Source organism: Bidens hawaiensis, unplaced genomic scaffold (assembly GCF_021521415.1).
Source record: "Bidens hawaiensis isolate Kalapana, Puna unplaced genomic scaffold, B.hawaiensis_p1.1 tig00003653_1, whole genome shotgun sequence".
Taxonomy (NCBI): Eukaryota; Viridiplantae; Streptophyta; class Magnoliopsida; order Asterales; family Asteraceae; genus Bidens; species Bidens hawaiensis.
The window spans coordinates 2,394,419-2,416,686 of NW_027491209.1; the positions used below are offsets into that span (position 1 = coordinate 2,394,419).

At 35.8% G+C, this 22,268-nt stretch overlaps 1 protein-coding gene across 1 annotated transcript; it reads right to left on the reverse strand.

Annotated features, from left to right (window-relative positions):
* Positions 1-15,620: 15,620 nt before the first annotated feature.
* On the reverse strand, positions 15,621-18,091 carry LOC143624007 (uncharacterized). Its single transcript, XM_077094768.1, has 9 exons — positions 17,957-18,091; positions 17,732-17,851; positions 16,997-17,052; positions 16,722-16,857; positions 16,457-16,632; positions 16,278-16,383; positions 15,999-16,139; positions 15,793-15,867; positions 15,621-15,695 (listed from the first exon to the last, which is right to left on the reverse strand). Exons 1-9 carry the CDS (start codon positions 18,089-18,091, stop codon positions 15,621-15,623), a joined length of 1,020 nt encoding a protein of 339 aa, XP_076950883.1.
* Positions 18,092-22,268: the final 4,177 nt, after the last annotated feature.

Below are 22,268 nucleotides of genomic sequence, written 5' to 3' on the forward strand. Positions count from 1 at the left end.
GTGTATGGTGTTCGGGAACCTGAACAACAACAGACTAGGTGTGGGTCGTGGTTTAGTTTTGGGGTTGAAACCGTGAGCCTACAACGTTGAATAACAGTGGTTGTAGCAATGTAGCTAACAGGACAACCTGACCGGTGGTTTTAGTGGTAATCAATAGTGATGGTGGTTATATAAAGTTGTCGGGGTGATCAATTTTTAGAACAGAATAGTTTGTTGTGCTCATCTTTTGTGTCGTTCAGTACAACTAGGATGGTTTAGAAATGTATGAAGATCAAAGAAGGTTGTTTGCACGATAATACCAATATCGCAGCCATAGAAGTGTTTGTTCGAGTTCATACGACCAAGGGACTGAACTGGTCAACGAACGGGGTCATGAAGGTGATTAAGCTAAGAGGAACCGAAAAAACACGATCAATTATCATAGGGAGTCTCTAGGTAAGAAACAAGGGTCCATGTTTATCGTGAATATGAGTTTATTATGATGATCTGGGTAAAGTGGACTCTAATCCAAATTGCGGATGTGATTGTTGGCCTAATTTGGTTTAGATCAAATGAAGAGAAAGTAGAAACCAATTCAAGAGGATGAAGATCAAGAAAGTAAGATAAAGATTTGAAATTGAAGATAAATTATAGATTAGATTCATTTGTTTTAATTATTATCTTAATTTTGCTTAGGGTTTGTCAATTTGGATTAATTATTATTTATTTACTTGAGTATGAATTAGAATAGCCAATCAAAGTTTAGTATAATGTCATATAATTGTTCTATGTGTGTTGGTTTTTGAGATTAAAATAAACGGGCTGGGACAAGTTTGTCTTCTAAAATAATGATATCTGTATTCTTGATTCAATCGTATTTTGTTGCTCATGTACATCTACCTTTACACTCAACCAAACATATTAGCTTCAAGAAAATAAGATATAAAGTGTTCTCCTCAAGATGAAGATTGCTCATAATAAGAAAGCGAAACTCTTATCCTATATAGAAAAACAAACACCTAAAAATTGACATCAATATTTCAAATCTAATTACATCGTGTCTCATTTAATAACACGCTAACTCCTAACCCAATCATATTTTTTTTGAACGGCCAACTAAGTAACGCCGAGTACTCCGTACGCGGCCCCCATGGCTAAAGGTAGCCCGAGCCGGCCACTAGTCCGGACGGACGGAGCCCCTAGCGTTCCACCTGTTGAGGGATTCACCGGATAAAACCCGACCCCCACGCCCGCCAAACAGCACGACAGCGAGGAGCCGGTAACACCGGGTGAGATCAGGACTTGAACCCTGGCAAGCCAGGGTCATCCCTCATATCTCCCATATAAATTGGTTATAGTGAGGTTTGAACCCCCTACCTCTCACTAGTAAAGTGAGTGCTCTACCATTGAGTCACATCCAATTTATCTTAACCCTATCATATATAATCTAATAATTGTATCTGTTTTTTGTTAATTTCTTGGTTGCTATTAAGTTATTATTATTACTAGTTTTAGGCCCGTGTATTACACAAGTAATTGTTGAAAATTTTAAACTTTGACCATTAAGTGAAATACAATCAACAAATTGATCATATATTGTTAATACAATTACAATTAAATTAAAATTACAGAAATTACATAACTAAGATTACACAAATATGTTATAAATAGGTAAAAACTTCCTTTACACTACAATTGTGAGTGTATTAGCAGGTATACATTATCAAAAATCAAATTTTTTAGTCTATGTCTGCCTGTAATTCTTAATAAAGTAACGTATAAGCCTACTTATAAATCTTGATATAGCTATATATAGTTTTCCGTGTGACAAAAAGGTTCTCCAAGTACATACCAACTCTAGATAAATGATAATATATATCCATGATACTAATAGAAAAAATATTCATAAACATAAAATATCATAGTTTTTAATCAATTAATATGATGTCATTTGAGAACATCTCATATTTATAAAAAAACATGATTATCCCAAAAACCATATACCTGAACTTTGATAATATAATTATCCTTAGAATCTTTACAATTTGAAATTGATTTAATATGATAAATTTGTTGTCATTAATATTTTGTGTATGACAAATTTTTAATTGACTTTATATTTTACAATTAAAAATTGTATAATCAGGCAACATAAAACCGAAAATTTTAAATATAACAAAATGATTTGTTTATTTCATATGAATGTATTTGTCAGGAAAATGAAAAATACATACTAACATTAAAACCATGTTCAAATAATAGTGATTATTCTGAGTTAAAAGAATATTAGAAGATTTAAAGTTGCATAAAATGGATGTAGTGATTCTTATTTATAATCGTTAAAAGTAGGGCTGCCACTTTTATCCGTAACATGAAACCCAACCCAAGAAAACCCGTACTTGAACCCAAACTAACCTGACGTGAGAAACTCGAACCCAAGAAAATACTAACCCGAACTTGAAAGTAATTCGGGTTGGTTCTTGGATCCGAATTCTAGGTTTTGGGTTATGTAACATCTCGTTTTCTAGTTTCAGTTAATAAATGAAAATACAAGTTATTTTGAGTCGGGCTAGTGTTGGGTTAAATGGATATAGGCTATGGACTTGTGCTATGAAAGAAAGAGGAAAGGACCATGGGCTTAAGCCCATGATCTATAATTATATAAGTCATAAATGCCCATTAATCATTCATTTCACACATTCCATAAACCTCCCAAAAACACACACTTAAGCTCTCTCTAGTTTCTCTCTCACTCTAGCCGAAATATAGAAGAAGAAACGGATCCCGACCCAAGGTATGATAGTATTTTGTTGTATGAGCTTAAATCCGTTAGTTATGGTCACGAAACGACGAGCCGACACCCTTAAACCATTTAAGTCACGAGATCCGGGTGGAATCGGGTATAAACAGAACCTATGATGAGCTTAGGGGTCACCCTAGCTTAGATCTGGATCGAACAGGACGAAAAACGGTGAAAAACGAGTTAAAACTCGTTTTTCCGACGTGTTCGCGGTTTTCCGGCGGCTTTCCGGCAAAGGTGGCGCCGGAAAGGCGGCGCCGGAGTAGTAGTACGAGGATAAGGAATGTCAAGGAATGTTCTGACATTCCCTGACCTAACCCTAGTTCGCTATAGGGACTTAACGAATTGAAGGTGATTCGTTAGTTGATTCGCATAAGGCAGCACAGCGAACTAGCTCTAGTTCGCCTATGATTCGTCTCTGATTCGTTATGGGAAAAGGGTAATGAATTACCCTTGATTCGTTATGATTAGTTCGTTAAAAGAAATAACGAATTAGAAGGTCCGATTCGCTACTTGGACTGGTTCGCTATATGGACTGATTCGTTAAGGAGTCCAGTTCGTTAAGGGTTCAATTCGTTATAGGAACCAGTTCGCTAGGATAATCCAATTTGCTATGAACCAGTAATGAATTAGAAGTTTAACAGAATGACAGAATGCTCCCTGGACTTAGAAAAGAATGATTTAATTACAAATAAGCCCTTGAACTTTAAGTAACAAATTATTTAATGGTTCAAAATCCTAATGGAAGATGAGTTAAGACAGTTAATGAAAATAAAATTTTTTCCAAGCTGACATGCAGCTTAACCCCAGCCAGGGGCTCTGCCCCTTGGACCCCGCTAGGGGCTGCCGCCCCTAGAACCCTGCTGCCAGGGGCGCTGCCCCCGGACCCCCGTTCGTTGAGGGTAATAATTAAACTAGAAAGACGATATGTATAGTGATAGTTTATTGATGCGTATAATTATTATACAGTTAGTCGTGCACAGCTCAAGAAGGGAATAACCGTAAACGGTGAACGCAACCGCATTGAAGTGAGTTTCTAGCCCCACTTCCTTGTTATGTTTTCGGGGCCGTGTGCGTACTTGATGTGATAGTTAATACACTTACCTTAAGTGGTAAGTGTATGCCTTGTATGATTTATGTATGATGATTGCTTGACGGTGTGTGAACGATCTTCGGATATTGCATGTACCGTCAGGTGGTAGCTAAAGATGTGATTGCCATGTATGATGTAAGATAAGATGCATGTATGAATATATAAGATGTATGCATAATGTACGTATGATATGCTAATGGTACGTGAACGCTCTTCGGAGATTGCACGTATTGTTAGGAAAAGTATTTAAGAACAGGTATAGTATGAAGCTATGGAAGAATGGGTGACCGAACCCTAATAATATCCGAGGATGAAGGGTACGAGACCGTAATAATATCCGAGGATGGAGGGTACCGGACCCTAATAATATCCGAGGTATGTAGGGTAAAACGCCCTTTATGATGTTTGGTTAGATATGAATGTGTATGGACTAATGCTGATCATGATATGTATGTAATGCGTATGGACTAATGCTGCTCATAACCAGTTCATAACACTTGACCCATATGCAAAGGGCGTGGAGAACTACAGGGAGATAATGACTTTTCTCCTGCGCTCAAGGATATATCATGCTATAACCACTACCCTGCCTATCTCCCTACCGAATATTGAAGACTTTTGGGAGACGGTAGAGTACGATTGCCGGGTTGAGCCCCCGGTTATGTGAGCCACCATAAACGGTCAAGTTGTTTAGTTTAACTCTGAACAAATACGGGTGGCGTTGCAGTTTGGTGAAGAGACGAGGGATGATCCAACGGAGTTTGTTGCGCCATTCCGTGATGGGGCGTTCCTCAGGATGGGGTATTCTGGTCTCTTAGGGGACACTCAACGGAGGAAGGGATTTCTTTTAGATTAGTGGTGCTTCCTTATGCACGTCATGATCGTATGTATGTCAGGACGGAAGGCAGGCACTGATGGAATGGGTGCGACAATGCAGTCTGCAATGACTGCATTGACTTATAATAAAAGATATTCTTTCAGCCAGATGATCTTTTACGAGATCGATAGACAACGAAGGGCTGTGGCGCGTGAGCGGTTTACAATGTATCCTCGATTCCTACAGATGATTTTTAATCATGTGGCTCCGACGCTGCCTCAACGACGCCCTATTCGATACGTGGAAAGTGTGACAAAACGTATCTTTGCACAGTGTCGCACTTCCAGCGCACGAAGCAAGCCTGAGCTGCGTCCCAGGCATACTCCGCTCTTTGGGTACCTTATCAACCCGGAGTATGTGCCTGCGGCAGGGGACGAGTTCAGAGACCCAAGACCACAACAGGCGGCAGCACCCCAGGCTGTATCAGCTGCGCCTGCTGTATCTGCTGCTGTGTCAGCTGCAGAGATTGACCTTGATGACATGTTGGGAGGCCATGGAATGTTTGATATGGACCGAGTTGATCCACAAGAGAATATTCAAGTCTCGGGTCCACAGGCAGATTTTGATGATGTGATGGAAGAGGCTAGAAGGATGATGGTTATGCATGAGAGAACGGTTGGTAAACAAAAGCGAATTGTTGATGACGACGACGAGGAAGATGATGAAGAAGAAGCTGTGCAGTTGGTGAGAAAGCGTTCACGAAGGGAAACGACAGGTATGGGTGTAGGAGCCGGAGAAACTTCACGGTTGGTACGTTTTGCTCCACCTGCCCTATCTGGTATGTCCTTTGTTCTTACCTCTGTGCAGGTATCGAGTACAAGCGCTACGGTTGTTCCCGTAGTGGCTACATCGTCGGCTGGCATTCCATCGATCACGGCCGTCCAGACGTCAACTCCAGCAATTGTGTCTCTACCACCTCAAACGCATACTCCATCGGTGGTAGTAGCACGATTTGTCGAGTCTACGGTCACCACTACTGCAGGGTTATCGGGTACGGTACCACCTGCGGACACGCCCAGTTCAGACTTGGAACGAATAGCTTCACTAGAGCGGATTGTAGCTGAGCAGTCAAAGACTATACAAAGCCTAGTGGAAGCAAATCAACTGCAGGCATCCCTCCTGGCTGAGCACGGGAAAATTATAGATGCCTTGAAAGTGTTCTTGGCATCTCAGGGGGAGATGAGCTGTAGAGGAGATGAGCTGAGGACCAAAAGAAGAGAAGACCGAGACGATGATCCCAATGCACCGGAAGGTGCAGGTGGTGAGTTGCCAAGAACTACTACAGCTCTTGGGGCTTCCACAGCTGAGGGGGAGTCTGCAGCTGGTGATGATGTGGTTGCGGTTGGTGATGATGATGTTGAAGATGTTGATGATATGATTGATGCGTTGAAAGAGATAGACGATATGTTAGAGGATGATGAGTTGATGAATGAAGATGATGTTCTGCCAATCGATGAGATCGAAAAGATTGGTGCAGAAATTGTGGTTGAGAAGGTGATAGAAGAAGGAGAGATTGTTGAAGAAAATGTAGAGCATGAGATCCCTGTGGTTGAACAGTCGACTATATGTGAAGATGCTGCAGTTGACAACACTGAGTGGGAAGATCAGCCAAACTGGAAGGAAGGCTGCGCTCAGTGGTTTGTAAAGACGAAGAAGCCAGCAGTACCAACGATGTTCAGAAAGTCGTATAATATAAAGGGATATGCAGAATCAAAGAAGGGAATCATATGCTGGTTGTACGATGAAGAGTTGAAGTTATTTGTGATCAAACGTTACGACGGCATTCAGTACTTCAAGAAGATGTTAAGATCCCTGAATACCTTACCGGAGTGTGAGGTGAAAGACTTAGCAAGACTAGGGCTGATAAACAGAAGCGATGATAACATGGCAAGAGTAATTGGGAAAATTGTTTGGAAGGAGGCCATTAAAGATAAAAAGTTTGAACTTCTGAAGCCTCAGAAAGGGAAGTTAGTAGAAGACAAAGATAGAGGGATGCGGGCAGACGGCAAACCATGGATGGTTATGAAGTATAAACCAGTCCGTCATTTAAAAGAAGTGCCGATGAAGGTGATGCCCAAGAACGTCTTGAAAGACTTGAAGTGGTGGTACGTGGATTGTGAAACTGCTGAAGCGGTCATGGAGGATGAAGATGAGCAAGAGATCATGAGAGTGTATGATCCTATGCACTTGGTCAATCTGTCTCAAGCTGACTTGCAGGTACTACACGCTAAGAAGATTTTCTACATTCCTGCTTGGAAAGAGGAAGCTAAGAAGTACCAGAAGTTGGTTTCTGTATGTGTTAGACAGGGAGTGCATGCTTGAAGAGATGAAGAGAGAAGACGAAAGATTACAAGACTCAAGTTTTGAAGATCAAGATATGAAGCTACTGCCAAGGGGGAGTCTGTTGGTACATAAATGTCAGTAGTTCATAGTCTAGCATTTGTAATCGTGTCTGTAATGTAATTATGTTTAAGTTTATGTTTATGTATGTAAGCGATGTTATCAACAAGTTCGCTTAGGCGAACTTGTTGAACAAGCGAAGTTGTTGACAAGTTCGCCTAGGCGAACTTGTTCAACGAGCGAAGTTACAGACAACTTCGCCTGAGGCGAAGTTGTCGTGTATTTAAGTAACCTACGGGTTACGGTGTGATAGTTAGAGTTTTGGTTTTATCACGTGTATTTCAGTAAGTCAATAGACGAGAGATCGAGTCTGTAATAGACGTGTTTCAGGTTATAATACATAACGTGTTCGTTTGTATCGCGTGTGATTGTCTTACGTATTCTACGCTCGTAACTACCTACGCAGGGATTCCGCACCTGCATAGATAGCGATATCCCGTGTAAGATCCGTCCGGGAACCTACAACTTTCTTGGTGAGATGGGATTTCTTGTGCTGCTTTACCTTCTTGCACGGTAGACATTTGTCTTCAAAATTGAAACTTTTCAAGGGAACGCCCAGCACAAGTCCATTCTTGACAATGTGGTTCATCTTCCGAAGATGAATGTGCCCCATTCTCCTATGCCACAATTCGACTCCGATTCGCTCGCTTTTGTCATAAGGCATGATTCTTCCGTGGCCATTTCAGTCGACCTCATATCCATAATGTACGTATTCCTCTCACGTGGAGCCTTCATCAAAATCCACTCCTCTGGTATCTGAAAACCAGGATGTAACACAATTGCTTCATTCTTTGTGAAGTGTACGGTGTACTCCTTATCACAAATCTGCGACACACTCAGCAGATTGTGCTTCAATTCTTCGACAAAGTTTACTTTTTCTAATGTCATCTTCCCGTTAGACACCGTTCCCATTCCTGTAATCTTTCCTCCACTTTCACCTGCAAAGCTCACTCTCCCTCCTTGAACAGGTTTCAAATCGTGTAACAAGTTTTTGTTACCCGTCATGTGCCGGGAACAGCCGCTATCCACAACCCAAAGATTATTGGCAGCCCTGTTCAACTGTTCCTGCACGATAAAACAAAAGATTAGAATCTAGGGACCCAAGACCAATTGGTCTTGGATCTATACATCCCAAACTTTGGCTTTCCAAAGTTAGTATCTGGATAATTCCTGTAAGTCCTATTAGGATACCTCCTTGTAGATTGATTGTGAGGCCTTCCAAACCTTTGTGAATTGAAAGAATTATAGCTTGTGGTTTGGTTATTAGCAGTGTAAAACTGAGATTTGTTTCTATGAAAACCTGAATTAGTCACATTTTTGAATTTTGAATGGTTTTCATTTTTAGCAGTATGATAATTACTATTAGGCTTATTCTCAGTTTTAGTAGGCCTCACACCTCTGAATCGCTGCTTCAGAGGGCAATCTGCAACAAGATGTCCTAATTGATTACACCTAAAACAACACCTATGCTCAACTTTTTTATCAACCGGTGTTTTAGATGTCGAGGCTTTATTACCGCCCGTTCGTCTCACATATGGTGGGACGTACGGGTTTAGTGGAGTACTCTTTTTGTTCGTCTTATCTTTCTCTCCACCATTGGGTAATACCACCTCCTCTTTTGCCTTACCAGACTCGGATGACTTATCCGAATCCGATGAGACTGGACTTGGATCAGAAATTTGAACACTTGAAACAGGCGAACTTGTTTCGCCTCCACTAACATTTGGTTCTTTACAAGTTACTTTAACTGGTACTGTCTGAGCAACTTCAAAGTCAACAGATTTCTGAACACTAGGGTTAAAAGTGTAATTGTGATTATAAGGTGGTGGAACCTCATGATAACCGATTCCTCCTCTTTTAGCAGAGGAACCTTGATCACTAACAAGGTGATCAAGAATAGCAGAGGAATTTCTGAACTGCTCAAGTTTTCTATTCAATTCCACCACTTTCACCTGGTGATCAGCAATCTGTTTTTCTCTATCAGCGATTAGTTTGGTTTTTTCTTCCAAAACTTCATAGCTTAGATCAATCACTTCAATTTTTTCAGCAAGTTTTGCTTTTAGACTTTTAATATCTTTTTCACAAGCTTTTATCTTTACTTTATAACTATTTTCTCTTGTTTTAGTATAGTGATGATCTTCTTTTAAAGTTTTAAACTCAGCATCCAAACTAACATACTGATCAGTTATAGTAGCTAATTGCTCAGACAAGTTTTCTCATTTAGAACAAGTAGGTTTAGAACATACCTCGGAGAGCTGGTCTTTAACATCTGCCATACAAGCTTTTTCTTCTCCGGTAACCTTCTCATTTCCTTCAGTTTCAACCTTCGCCAAATTGGCCTGTTCGAAAGTTTCTTCAGAATGCAAGTTCCAGTTGTATTCACCATCTCCTCTGGAAATCATTGCACTATAATCTTTAGAACCCCCACTTTGCTGTGTAGACCTGCCCTGACTTCGTTCCACACGCTTATTCCTGCATTCCTTTGCAAAGTGACCGTTTTGCTGACAATTGTAGCATCTTACCTTCGTCTTGTCAAACCCTGGCCTTCCACCTACAAACTTCCTTCCGGTCTTTCTCATAAACCGCTTCACTCTTCTCACGATCATGGCCATCTGCCATTGTAGATCCATTTCTTCCAGATCATCAGCATCAATCTGGTCATAATCTTCATCCAACATAGCTGGATCAACAATCTTCCCCTGAATGTAGTTCTCATAGGAAGCAATAAAAGAAGCATAGAGACCAAACTGCTCTTCAGCAGACTTGACACTCATAGGCATCTTGGAGTAGTTGTTGCTGGGAATACTTGGAGAGCAACTATTCTTGCTTACCTGGGGTTGAGAACCACTCGATCCACCTGCTACATAGCAAACATCACCATTTGTGTTGACTGACACATGCCCCTCATGTGATGAATTTGCGCCCGACTCTCCCTTCGAGTAGTAGGCAGCAGATTCAGTCTTCGATCCTGAGCTAGTGTTGACTTTAGCTCCATACATACCTGGATCTTGAACCTGATCCATAGGTGTCTCTTTTCTGACCATGTTAAGCTCAAAGGTTCTGAGCTTGTTGACTGCCGTTTCTAGATCATATGTGGGAAAGTCTTTGTCTTCCCTCATCAGCACAGTGTACATCTCCCATTTTGGTGGGAGAGCATCTAGAAGCTTCTCAACTATTTCTTCTTCTCGGTAGGAAATTGAATAGTTGCTCAATTCAGTCATCAGATGGTAATATCGAGTGATAATATCATCTAAAGATTCATTCTTCAAATACTTGAAGACTGAGAACTGGGTTTTGAGCAATTTTATCTTTGAAGCACGGATTCCTACATTCCCTTCAAATCTGTTCTCAAGAGCTTCCCAAAGCTCTCTTGCTGACGTATACTTTCTAAACGTATGAAGGATCTCTTGTGGAAGAGCCATAGTAATAGCAGCATGAGCCTTGCTCTCGGCCTCATACATCTTTTTCTCTTCTTCTTCCATTTTGCTATACTTTTTGATTTGATCAGGACCTTCATACTCCATAACTGGTGTAATATAACCATCCTGGATGCATACCCACGTCTTCGCATCCTGGTATTTGACATATTGTATGAACCGATCCTTCCATGCAACGAAATCGGTTCCCTTCAGCAACCTTGGGACCTTAGTAGCTGACCCTGCTTCTACTTCCATCTTTACTAACTCAGAGATGTTAATTGACGACATCTTTCTCGAAAACAAAGAAACCCGAAAAAAATCAAAAAATCAAAAAATTTTCTGAAAAGTACTGTAGGCGAAGTTACGGATAACTTCGCTTAAGCCTTAACTTCGCCGCAGATTAACTTCGCTGAAGAACTTCGCAGATGATTAACTTCGCTTAAGGTAAGCGAACTTAGGAGGTAGGCGGAGTTGTAGAGAACTTCGCTGAGTTAGGCGAACTTGAGAAGGTAGGCGAAGTTGTGGATAACTTCGCTTAACCTTATATCTTCCCCGAAACCCTACGTATCCTGACGGCAACTTCGCCTGATGAACACGGACGTTTTTGCAGATCTGAAATCTGGATTTTACGAGGTTTTTGACGGTGCAAAGGCTTGAATACGATGGTAGGAGGTAAGATTGACTCAAAAACACAGAAAACACGTCCCGCGAATAGTCGAAACGGGACGATTTCTACACCCGCGTGAATATCCCGAACCACACAATCGAGCAAAAGCTCTGATACCAATTGTAGGTTCCCTGGAGGGATCGCACGAGATATCTCGATCTACTCAGGTGCGGAATCCCTGCGTAGATCGTTACGAGTATAGAACACGAATCACACGAACACACGAAACGAACACACGTTATATAATAACTCAAACACGTGATACGATATCACTATTACAGACACACGTTACAGCTCTCGTAACAACTCGAACAAACTAACACGAACAACTGATTCCCCCAAACAGCCGTAACCTAGGACTATTTATACACGACAACTTCGCCTGGCATGTTCAGGCGAAGTTGTCCATAACTTCGCTTGACTAACAAGTTCGCCTAAGCGAACTTGTTAACAACTTCGCTTAAGACATATATAAAACATAATTAACATTACAGACTCGATTACAGACACTAGACAATGAACTACTGACATTATGCACCAACAATAAATAATAATATGAAGGAATATATGAAGATTTGAAGGTATGAGGAGGCACCAGACCATTATAAATCTGAGAGGATATGGACCAGACCTTCATAATATCTAAGAGGTTATAGAGCGAATGGCTCTTTAAAACGTATAAGTATGTAAAGAAAGAATAAATGTAAAGTATGAAGGAAAGAATGAAAACAAGAAAGAAGGTATATACTTATGTATATATGAAAGAAAGATAAGCAGGTTATTTATATAATATGCATCTTCAGATGCGTATGTAAAAGTATGTGAATGTATTGTATGTTACCTGATTAACTAGAATTCATTCAGCGTAGCTGAATTTTAGTATACACGCGGGTAAATAGACTGAAGCAGCTAGCTTGAGGGAGTCACATGGAAGGAACTGAGGTTGCTGGCATCTAAATATCGAGTTGTCATGATGTTTAAATAAGATATTTTTATGTTATGTTTTCAAAGATAAGTTTGAATTTTTTGTAACAAATGATTGAAGTTTTATTTATTCCGCGAAAGTTTAATTTAACTATGATATTTAGAACTGTGTTTGTGAGTAAATCCAACGCCAATATTGGGCACCGGGAACGGGGCCTTACAACTTAGATACTGGACTTTGTCACTAGGAAAAGGTGCTAACACAAGCTCATTAATTTCCTGAACAACCTCATTCAAAGGTGCCAAAAGTGTCTGATATCGAATATAAATAACTTCATTGAATCTATCTAAGATGTTATAATTGACAAATTGAATTAACTCATCAATTGGATCTAATGAATTTAAAATTAGTTGTTTCTACATCATTTGGACCACCTAAGTCAACTTCACCTATATCCAACAACCTATCAGCGAATTCTTTAATCTCTTCAACATCTGACGATCCACATACAACTGTAAGCCTCATGTTCTTCGTAAGTTTAGGTACTTTACACTATGATTAAATGTATGAAGAATTTATTGAAGCATTTACACATTGATTTCTAGTACCGTTTGTTACAATGGACAAAATATGGCGGAAATCACCACAAAAAAAACCACCTTACCTCCAAATAAAGCTACTGAAGTATTTGCAGGATCGTCGGTCATAACATCTTTTAACGTCATGTCTAATGCTTCAAATGCATGCTTATAAATTATGGGCGCTTCATCCCAAATAATTAAGGTTGTCTTTTTCAATAACACAACACGTCTTTATTTCCCTTAACCTAAATGTGAAAACAATCAAAAAAATGAATAAGAAAACGAATCTAAGTTATAATTAAAATTAAGACTTAAAAATTTTGTATTGATAAATATAAAAACACTATCAGAATTTGTAAATGGACATTGTTTATAAATCAATAGGAAAAACACATAAGGTTTGAATACGATCTACATAACAATAACATAAAGAAATATTTATTCATACATGACATATAGAATCTTCAGTTAGATTAATCGGAATGAGAAATTTTGAGTGTGCTGGTCTACCACCTTCCAATAACAAAGAAGCTATTCCTCTTGAAGCAACGCTTAATACATCTTCTCCCTTAGACCTTAGGGAAGCAGATTACTTTTTCCATAAATAAGTTTTTCTCGTACCACCATAGCCATAAACAAAAAGCACACCACCCTTTTTAGCAACCACTTAATTCATTATTTCATTATAAACACCGTGTTGTTTATTTGTTAACGAATCAAAATATTATTAAGTTCCAACCTCAAAGTTGGACTATCATAAGAAAGTTCTTCAACCATCAACAGATTAGTTTCTCTAGAAATAGAATCCATGTCTGGAAAAGGCATCTGTCTATACTTTCTGAGTGTTGAGTTATTTGAAACTAAAAAATTAACAATTTCAAGTAATGCTAAAACCTAGCTGTTCTTAGTTTATAATCAACACTGTAAAACAAAAAAAATTATAAATTCAAAAATGTATACACACACATTTTTTTAAAACTATTAACTATGCAATAAGAAAATGGATTTAAATTATTTAAATCTTAAATGGATTATTTTGATCATTTTGTTGTTTGTATAGAATGCCGTCAACTAAAAGATGTTGGGTCCTTTCCCAAACAAAATGAGGTCTAGACAAACTATATGTAACCAACATTGTAGCACACAAATTTCAAAGATAATAGTCACTTGAGGTATTACTTGCTTCTTCAATTTCTTCTATATACTCTTTGTCATCATCTAAAAGACCTCTTCTAAAACATGCATCTCAAAAAGTATCACAAACCACTTTATCAACTATTCGAAAGTCTTCAAAATATTTAGGACCTTTTACCTTATTAAGTAAGATTTGTAGGTAGTAAGCTTCATCAAAAGCAGGTGGAACAATATGAACCTACCAATTGCAAACCCCTTTTGTCGTAGTTCCCATTTACGTTCTTTTTTTTAATACAAACTTTGTTGGAAACTCTGAGTAGGTGAGATGGTTTGTAGACTCGTACTTCTTATTACAATCAAACCAACCAGTAAACATTGAAGAAGCATTTGTAGTTTTGTTGAGTACATCTTCAATATCTTCATTAGCACCGTATATTACTTGCTGTTCACCAGGTAAATGAAAAGCAAGCCTCAAAATGACGGAAACCTATAATTAACGTCAAGTGAAAATATTCTCCATGAGGCTTCGCATGCCAGAACATATCGGCAGTCGTTAGATGCTTTAATCTCGTCCTTATTAGGACCTTGGTTTGTTATTTTGGACAAGCGAAATTGCCGCTCGATCTGGACCCCTATTAAGTATTTAAACAAATACTTGATTGAGCCATCTTGATTGCACGACTCAACGTTTTTATGAGCTTGGATTTTTTTTAATAGTCTTGTTATAGAGAAAAACACATCTATTATCTAAATTTATATTTGACTTAACAACATATTCATCATTATCTATTCTTTTGTAAACTGGAAACCCTTCGGAATCAACACTTGTTTCATTCTGAAATCTCTATGGGAACTTTTAGGGGCATCTCTTATTAACCGTGCAAGTGCATTTCGGGTTAGCCCACCACATGGACCATGAATCATGTGATCTAATACAAGCTTGTATAGCTCCGGATCAATGTTTTTGTTTAGAATTTCAGCCGAAATAAAGTTAATCTATCAATTGTGGATTATGAATTTTGCTTTTTTGCATGCATAAATAGGCAAATATGTGCATGATGTAAGCTCCTTTTTGAAACTCAATCGTGTAAACCACTGCAAAAAAAAAGTATATAATATTTAATTAAAAATAACAATTTTACTAAATATATATATCATTAAGATGTAAATTATGTGAAATATTTTTTTTAATATTAAATAATCATAAGATTAAAGAATGTTACCTGTTTGAATCTTTCCAAACATAGACTTTTCCTTCAACTCTTTAATCATTGAATCAAGCTTGAGCTTAAAGAGTCTGCATAATATATCAGGTCTATCCTCCGACCTTAAGGTAGTATCCTTAAGAAACAAATAGTATTTATAAAGTTTAAATTTTATTTCAAAGGTGAATAAAACAAAACATCCAAAGTTGACAAAAATAATCCAAACATAAGACATAGATAGTAAGTCTAACAAACCAAATCAAACATCAAACATAATAAATAAAAAAGTCTGAAATCTTAAATGATAACAATGAAATATATTCATTGTTTTTATTTCCAAATCACAATCTTTCACTTTGAAACCTTCTCCAATTTTGGGGTTAAAAGTTTCACACTTTCATTAAGAATTGCATCACTCGTAGTAGGCTTGTCTTCAACTATCACCGCCTTAAACTTAGTTGCCAACATGATTGCTTCATCATCAACCTAAAAAACATCCATGAATTTCCTCTTCGGTTTATCATCAGATTTTGTAGTAGATCATTTGTTATTCTTGGTTTCATCCTCAACATCCACATTAGAGCTTGGAGTTTGAGTATCACAAATATCAGAAACCTGGTATTAAAATAATATCAAAAAGGATAAAAATGTTAGTGGATTTTAAATCAAATGTGTAATTTTAAAATACAGTTTACAGATATTAAAAATGTACATTAATGGAAAGAGAACTGGTTGATTGTAATTCAAAAACAGATGCTACAACTTTAACCGAATCAGTATCGGAAAGCTGAAAATTAAAATGGTATGAAAATAAGATTCATTTTATATTATCACAAAGAAATAAACAATTATGGTATTTTTATTTGAGGCAATTACCAGAGAACCAAACAACCTTTTCTTAATTTATAAAATAATAGCATCATCATCAGTAAGTTTGGCAATCCCATAATCTTCCACACTATATCTGAAATTGAAGTCAGCAATGTCAAACTTGAAAGCAATTTTCTTGTCTAACAAACAATCCAATTCAGAGGGAAATCGACCCTTGACGACCACATCCTGTAAGAAATTTAACAAATAAAGTTACAAAAAAGTTTGAGGAAAAAAAAGCAACAACACTACAAAACAAAATGTTATAATCATAATTTAAATAAATAATCCAAAAAAAAATATAATTAGATCCTCATCCTCAGTAACAATCAAATCGCTCGTTGGTTTCTTAATAAGAAATTTAGCATCCCTATCAAATAGGGTCAAAGAAACAACTCCAGTGGAATCTTGTATCCTTATCTTTATCTTATACCTACAATAAGTTTAACATGTCGTTTAATCCAAAGTTTTAAGAAATAAATTATAAAATACAAGTAATTGTATACCTATCTGTAGTAACAACACCTATTGCGTTGCATCTTGGATTTTTGCATTTATAAACCTTACCACCTTCCGCTTCATCAACCATTAAGTTACGGCTACAATTGCTACAACCAATGTAATACCAATCTGTATCCAGGCATATAGCTTTTATTGTCCCGAGCAAGATGATATTTTTCGGCTGGTAAAAAGTAAGAAACTAGTTGATATATATTGAATAGGTTATAAGAGACAAACAGGTAACTTTTTAGATTATAACCACTAACTTACAAAGATAATTGTGTAAATCTCACAAATATTGTAGAAATATGTTGCTTTCAAAAACTCTTCGTCAAGAGATGTTAACAAGTTCACTGGAATTGGTCTGCGAATGTTGACATCATTTTCGTTTAGCAATCCAAACAAACTGCAAAAGAAATAAAATTTTAATACATAAAACTAAGAAAATGTAAAAAAAAAATCAAATCAAAATATATACAAAAATCATAACAAAGATTAATTGTTATATACTGGGTTTTGTATTATTTAATTTCAAATAAGTAGACATTGGTAAACACACGGCTGACATTAGAGCCAAAGGAATTGAAGACATAAACTTTCTCTACAATATTTAAAAATTATAAAATTAGATAATATATTGAATATCATATATATATATATATATATATATGAAACAAAATGACATTAAAAATATGTTTGAACAAATTAGACAAAAATACATTTATTATCATAACAGTATAGGACTTTACTAAATTAAAGTAAAATAATTGCATAACCTTCCTCAAAATGATCAACTACATACTTTGACAACTACAAGGCATAATCAACCTAGATGGTAAGATAAACACAATTTTTAAAAAAATAAATAAATAAATAAACGTTAAATAACATATGAAAAATAAGATATTATTAAAAAATAAATCAAAAAAATATTATAGCCTTAATTTAAAGATCTCTATAATATGTTTGTTTTTCTCTTTCAAGTTTGAGTTGTTGCTCTTGAAGATGTGAACCACATGACCAACAACATCAAAATAAGCAAATGAAAATAAATTTAATCTAAAAATTTTGCTTTAATGATATAAAAAATTAAAAAAACGTTATAAAAAATTAACATATAAAATAATGTATATACCTATAGTGGACTTTAAACAAATATCTTTGTCAGTTACTGAACGAAATGAAGTTAGTTTCAAACCAAACATACGACCATCAAAGTCTGGACATGGATTGACATGGACATTTGGACCCAAGACCAACTTGTTTGGACAATCAATAACCTTGTAGTTCGAACCATTTAAACCAACACCATGATTCATAATTATCAGATTGGCGTTTTCAGCCGAAAACCTTTTGAAACGAAAAATATCTTTAAAAATTGTAGCTTGCAATTGATTCTTCTGTAATGAAATAAAAATAAAATCATAAGAAACATGTGCGATTAAATAGGGAATACAATATCCATTATAATAGACAAATAAAATATAAAATACTTAGGTACTTACATATTTATCCATGAGCACCATCTCAATCAAGAAGTCATCGTCAGCATGTTTGTTATCATTGATTGACCAAACTCTCAAAACTCTGACCTTAACTGTGGATGGAGATGTTTTGAGAACATCAATTTCATTCAACATTGTAAATTTTTGAACCTCCGTTGAAAACTGTTTAAGAATAAAATGATGACATAAATCTGATGAAACTACTACGTTTGAATATAAATTATATGCATATTAGATTAAAACTAACACTGGAAAACTAAATTGCAGAAGATTTTTGTCAATGTGTATAAAACATCAACGAATGCCTATTATATAGTAAAAATGGAATTGCTTAATTTTGTAAAATATGTTAACTTTAGCAACAGTTTTAATTTAGTATAAATAGAATATCATTTCAAATTATTGAAAACTTAATAATTTGAAACATAATTTCCGGAAATGCCAAAAACAAGGTCAACATATTAAAGGAAATTATTAATTTTAAAATTAGTTGTTTTAGAAAATACCGACTCACATTATATCGAGTTCCAAAAATATCAAAATTATAGTCAACTTTATTATTTGATATTTAAATTATTAATCTAAATACAGGATAAAGTTAATAATTTAAAATACTGACTTTCATTTTATTATATGATTTAATTAAAAATAATAATCAAATTAAATAAACAAGAGTAAGTATTTTAAATTAATAGTTACAAATATTATTAGATTAAAAATCCTAAAATTATTTTTTTTCAAAAAAATACAATAAAATTTATATTTTAATTAAAACAATAAAAAACAAAAAAAAAAATTAAGATTAAGACACAAAAAGATTGAAGACGAATATGAATACATGTGAGAACCTCATGGTCTAACATCGATTGAATATGGACCGATTGAAGATGGTGCGTAGAATGGATTGTGGTTTTACTTGAGAGATTCATCAACGGGATTGTACATTGATATGATAAAAGACATTTAGAATAAGGATGGTAATCAAACGACAGGAAGTAATGAAAAATTGTGGCCATAGTTAGACGGCTGAGAGGCGGAAAAGAATTAAGGTTAAGGAGATTTTGAGAAATGAGAACAGATATGAACGGAAATACCAAAATGATAATCGGGTTAGAAAAACAAATACAGTTCGCGTGTTTTTTTATTTTCTGAGTATAAAAATAAATGATTAATATGTGGATTTTACAAGTATGGAAGGTGGATGACATGGATGCCTATGTGGATAGCCTATGAGAAGTGCATGTGGACAAGATGATATTGCTTTAATAAATTAGTTAGATTTGTTTTATGCTTAATGATTTTGTTTAAATCTCTATCATAAAATTAGAAAAGTTATTAAAAAGTATTCGAAACCTTTAATGAGTAAAACATTATCGAACATTCACTAATACATTTGAATAAACATACCTTTGTTCGTGTTCGTTTATTTAGTTAATCGAACAAAATTTCTTATGCATGTCCATTTATATATTAAACAAGTTACAAACCAACACAATCGAACTTTTCTTCAAACAATTTAGAATAGTTTGTCGAACATCCGGTTCATTTATAACCCTAATTACAAAGTGAAAGTAGTGAAAGTATGTAAATAAACTCACCTTGATATTCGTTTTAATTATAGAATTGAAAAAATAAAAAGAACATGAAGAATATAGTAAGATAAAAGAAATTAAGAAACATAAAGAGAAAAAACTGAAAGGAAATTTAGACGGGATTACTTGGAAAAAATTATGCTGAGTAGTGATCAACTGATTGTACTATTTGAAAACACTAAACTTTATTAAATTAAGGTAGAATTCCTAAAGTATCCTTTTTTTAAAGAGAGAAATGTATTTTAGTCTAAAATTCTTCAATATTTCAAAAATAGCTCACGTAATATGAACTGAGACGACAATTGAGATAAGATCAGGCAAAATTTCTAAACTAATTGTATTTTGACACGTGTAAGAATTCCTATAAATCCGACCAAATTTTTGAAAATCTTGAGGGACCCGTCCATATTTTCTCACTAAATATTTATCTCAAAAACAGTCTCCGTGGATGGTTTTTTATGTATCCTAACTCATCCGTCCAAATATTAAAAACCTTGAAAATGTTCATTTAAATTCCGTCTTCCAAGACGCATTTAAGACGAATTTGTACTAAGGAGACGATATTATGATTTTTCTTGCCGGGTCCCTCCATATCATATGCTATATGTGGAATCTTTATCTCCCAAAAACCTTTTAATCTTCTCTTCAAATTCCTTTTATTTGATCTTTCATCTTCATTAACACTTGTTCTTGAATCCAAAATCATGAAGTTTATGAGGGGAGATCATGTGAAGGTTATAGATATGGGTCCTAGGTTCATTGGTTCCTATTATGACGGCAACATAATCTCAATGTTCGGGAAATCCGTACCTAGCTCGGAAATGATGAGTCCGGGCCTCTTCGAGAGTTCGTGAAGGCCTAACAAATACGACCAAAACCTGCATCTGATGAGGTGAGCAGTTTCCGTTTGGATGAGACAGTGGATATTTATGCTAATGACAGATGGTGGACGGGAAAAATTATTAGCAAATTTGGCGAGAGTGAGTATATTGTTCATTTTGATATCACCAACCAAGATATCATCTACTATTTTCCCAACATCCGGGTTTATCAAGAGTTGGATGCAGTAAATGGTGTTTGGGTTTATACTTGTTATTTTGGAAACCGAGTTGTATTTCAAGTTTGTGAAATATGTGTTGTTTAGTTATTTGATGTATCATCTTGGTTGATGAATGTTTGGTTTTTAGGGTCTGATGTTATCTTTGTCTCCTTGGTACAAATTCGTCTTAAATGCATCTTGGAATACATAATTTAAAGAAACATTTTTCAAGGCTTTTAGAATTTGGACGGATAAGTTATGATACATAAAAACCGTCCGCGAAGACTGCTTTTGAGATAAATACTTTAGTGAGAAAATATGCATGGATCCCTCAAGATTTTCAAAAATTTGGCCGGATTTTCAGAAATTCTCACGTGTCAAAATACAATTGGTTTAGAAATCACGTCAGGTCTTATCTCAATGTATCGTCTCAGTCCATATTATATGAGCTATTTTTGGAATGTCGAGAATTTTTGGCTACTATAGAAAAGGGCTACTTTGGAATATTCATGATTTTCTTAATTATATAAAACTAAAGTTGCATTCGATATAAACACTATCATACTAATATATCTGATAGGTAGACGTGTCAGAAAAATAGACATGTGGTTATGTTATAGAGATACAACCTATGCCACATGAACATGATAGAGCATGCTACATCACGTGAGTATTTTATATGGCAGGCCATAGGTGTTGAGTGATCTCAATAACGACGTTGTACAAAACAAATGATGAATCCACCCTGTTAACAACCATTACATTAATTGTGTAAACAAATTAAAAAATCCAGTTCACCTCACTTTACTACTTTAAAGAAAATAGTTTAATATTTATTCCAATAGATAATGGCTAGTTAACCCAAGTTAAACAACCAAAGGTTTTGGTCTTTCTCCTAGCCGTCTATCAAGCCACTAATCACCATATGCTGGGAGCCAACCCTCCCTTAGGCTGAGGGGTGTGGGGGGCGCGAGAGGGGGCGTGAGTGGGGGCGCCATCCAATAATATTGTGACGTGTGGCAGAGAGAGAAACTTGATAAGATGGGTATTGGTAGTGGTGATAGCGCCCCGGGGCATGGTGTGGAGGGGCGCGAGAGGGGGCGCGAGCGGTTTATTTTTTTATTTTTTTATAAATGTATTAAAAAACGTATTATTAAAAAAACAAGTAATTATTTAAACAAACACACATTAATTAAAAAAACACATTAATATATAAAAAAAAATTAATGGTTTGGTTTCACGCATTGAGTTTCAATAATAAGTTTACAGTCCGGTCCGGTTTTATATGGCCTATTTTTGATATAAACCATAAACCGAACTGTTTTCTATGGTTTGAACATTCATAAACCAGCTAATCAAAAGTGGCGATTGGTTTAAACGTTTTCAAGATTTCAAACGAACTTTGAACATCAATAATTGTTACATGATAACCAGGATTTTAATAATAATATTTTCAAAGCAGCCTCCGAACCTAACCTTTTATATCTTAATAATAATCTGGTGGTGGGGTTTGTTTCTTCACCGGAATCATCTCTCCCTTAACTGCCATGGCGACCAATAATTCAGGTTTTCTTTTCTCCCTTTACCAAGTTGTTTATTAATCCATCAGAAAGTTGGTTAGGGTTTTAATCCTTTCGAAAGTTGTTTATTAATCCATCAGAAATTTTTTTATTCATTATTA

What these genes read in the sequence shown, in the direction of transcription:
- LOC143624007 (XM_077094768.1), bottom strand. Translation starts at nt 18,091, where the DNA reads ATGTTGAATGAAATTGATGTTCTCAAAACATCTCCATCCACAGTTAAG. An exon ending in AGATTTACACAATTATCTTT is followed by an intron (nt 16,633 to 16,721) that starts GTAAGTTAGTGG and finishes ACTTTTTACCAG; the next exon opens with CCGAAAAATATCATCTTGCT. An exon ending in GGTGTTGTTACTACAGATAG is followed by an intron (nt 16,384 to 16,456) that starts GTATACAATTAC and finishes AACTTATTGTAG; the next exon opens with GTATAAGATAAAGATAAGGA.